Source organism: Lactuca sativa, chromosome 5 (assembly GCF_002870075.4).
Source record: "Lactuca sativa cultivar Salinas chromosome 5, Lsat_Salinas_v11, whole genome shotgun sequence".
In the NCBI taxonomy this organism is placed as follows: domain Eukaryota; kingdom Viridiplantae; phylum Streptophyta; class Magnoliopsida; order Asterales; family Asteraceae; genus Lactuca; species Lactuca sativa.
In genome coordinates, this window is record NC_056627.2 from 161,199,838 (window position 1) to 161,201,700 (window position 1,863).

A 1,863-nucleotide genomic window follows, 5' to 3' on the forward strand; every position below is an offset into this window, starting at 1 on the left:
GTTATTTATATGTAATCATAAATGATTGCATGTATTGAATAACAATTAACAGATTACATAATTATTTTTATTTGTATAATCATAAATGATTATGTAATACCACTTCATATGTTTTGTTTAATCAAAAGTGATTATATACTTTTGTAATCATAAAAGAGATAAAGTTACATAGAAGAAGGTTTAAGATAGAAAAAATTCAAGAAAACTGATTTGTTGTACTACTAATAAAATCAAACAAAGAATTATCAAAGTAAATTCTGTTTTATAAAAAGAGTAAAGTGTACTAAACAAAAATAATATTATTTAGAAAAAAAATCATGACTTATTCATTACTGATTAAAGCAGTAATTAACTATATAGCTTTTGATATTTGTTCTGCTGCAAGTTTAATTGGGCATGTTCGCAAGTTATGAGGAGCCCTTTCTCCACATCCTGAGCATCTTCTTGTTTTCTTGTTTAAATTTTTATATGTTATTTCTGTTACACTTTGAATTCTACTTTTCTTTCCACTTCTTTTATTACTTTGAACATTTGGAACATTGATGTCAATGTCTTTTGGAATAGATATGCCCATAAGCTTTCCTACATCTTCAACATCTATCCTATTCTTCTGCAATTCATTTGTAGGATTGTTTTTATATTCCTTCAACATACTTTTTGTTTTCTAAAGAAACAAATCCATTTTTTCTTGTGTATTCCAAACATGCTTCAAAGTTGTAGTATGCTTAATTGACAGATCTGTTAATTTCACTGTCTCTTGTATCATATACATGTCTACCAAAATGATAATGCCTTGATATCACATCCTTTCTCCAACGATCCTTAATGTACTCTTCAAGTATCTCCTTAATTACATGTTTCATGAGTATGTTGAATGCATGTCTGCACAAAGTCCCAAAGCAGTTGAAGTGTTCACAAGTACATTTTACATCATTTGTTGGAAGTTTTATTTCTACATGTTCAAAATAAAATTAAAGCATTAAGTGTTTTACAATCATAACTGGATATTGTTGTATATTATGGTCTGATTCAACAAAATTTAAAATAAGAATATATTGCCTCAAATTTTGTTTTTAGATTACTGTTTTTGTTCAGTTGTTCCACTTTGTATAACTCCATCATTTTTTGTTCCAACATGTTCGTATTGGCAGTACCAGGAACCTTTATAGATTTCTTTCTGTACTTCATAAAACAATGTACTTGTATAAACTTTTGCATCATGCTTTTCTATTGGTCGCGGTGAAATAAATTTATATACCGCCTTCTTTGTTTGATTATCAAGCTCTTGTTGTGTATTTCTTTGTTTTTGAATTGTTGTGTCATAGTTCATCATGAAATGTAAAAGTAAATTTATAGATTGAGAGTAAGTGTTGAAGAAGGAATTCATGCTTTCTAATCTTGAAGTGGTTTTCATCAATCCAGACATTCTTGTGTCACTGAAGTATGCAAGTATCCATTTGTCACGTAATTCAAACTTATCATAGAACCATCTTTTATCTTCCAGATTGAATTCATTAATAATCAACTCCCACTTCTTTTCAAATTCATCAGGTTTGATATACATGCTCCAAACAAGCTTGTTAAATCTCTTCTTGAAGTCTTTGTTTTTAAATAAATCGTTAGTAACCTATGAATGAACAATTTTACTTATATAAGTACAAATTGTATACCTCTTTGGATATATCATATATGAGTAATCATATATGATTATTCATATATGATTACTGTAATGTAGGATATATGATGTATGATTAATCATATATCATATATGTACTGTAATGTAGGATTGATTATATAATCGTATTATATAATCATATATGATTATATACTGTATCATCATAGTGATGGGTTTTGAGCATACTA

General features: G+C 27.6%; 1 protein-coding gene across 1 annotated transcript; it reads right to left on the reverse strand.

The window, feature by feature from the left end:
* Positions 1-352: 352 nt before the first annotated feature.
* On the reverse strand, positions 353-1,564 carry LOC122197886 (protein FAR-RED ELONGATED HYPOCOTYL 3-like). The gene is made up of 4 exons (XM_042902037.1): positions 1,259-1,564; positions 1,083-1,182; positions 771-952; positions 353-664 (listed from the first exon to the last, which is right to left on the reverse strand). Exons 1-4 carry the CDS (start codon positions 1,562-1,564, stop codon positions 353-355), a joined length of 900 nt encoding a protein of 299 aa, XP_042757971.1.
* Between the last annotated feature and the right edge of the window lie 299 nt (positions 1,565-1,863).

Excerpts from the sequence above, each read along its gene's own strand:
- LOC122197886 (XM_042902037.1), bottom strand. The coding sequence starts at position 1,564 with ATGTATATCAAACCTGATGAATTTGAAAAGAAGTGGGAGTTGATTATT. Across the intron at positions 953-1,082 it reads GGAACAACTGAACAAAAACA|AAATAAAACTTCCAACAAAT; the intron begins GTAATCTAAAAA and ends TTGAACATGTAG. Across the intron at positions 665-770 it reads ATTATCATTTTGGTAGACAT|AAAACAAAAAGTATGTTGAA; the intron begins GTATATGATACA and ends TTGTTTCTTTAG.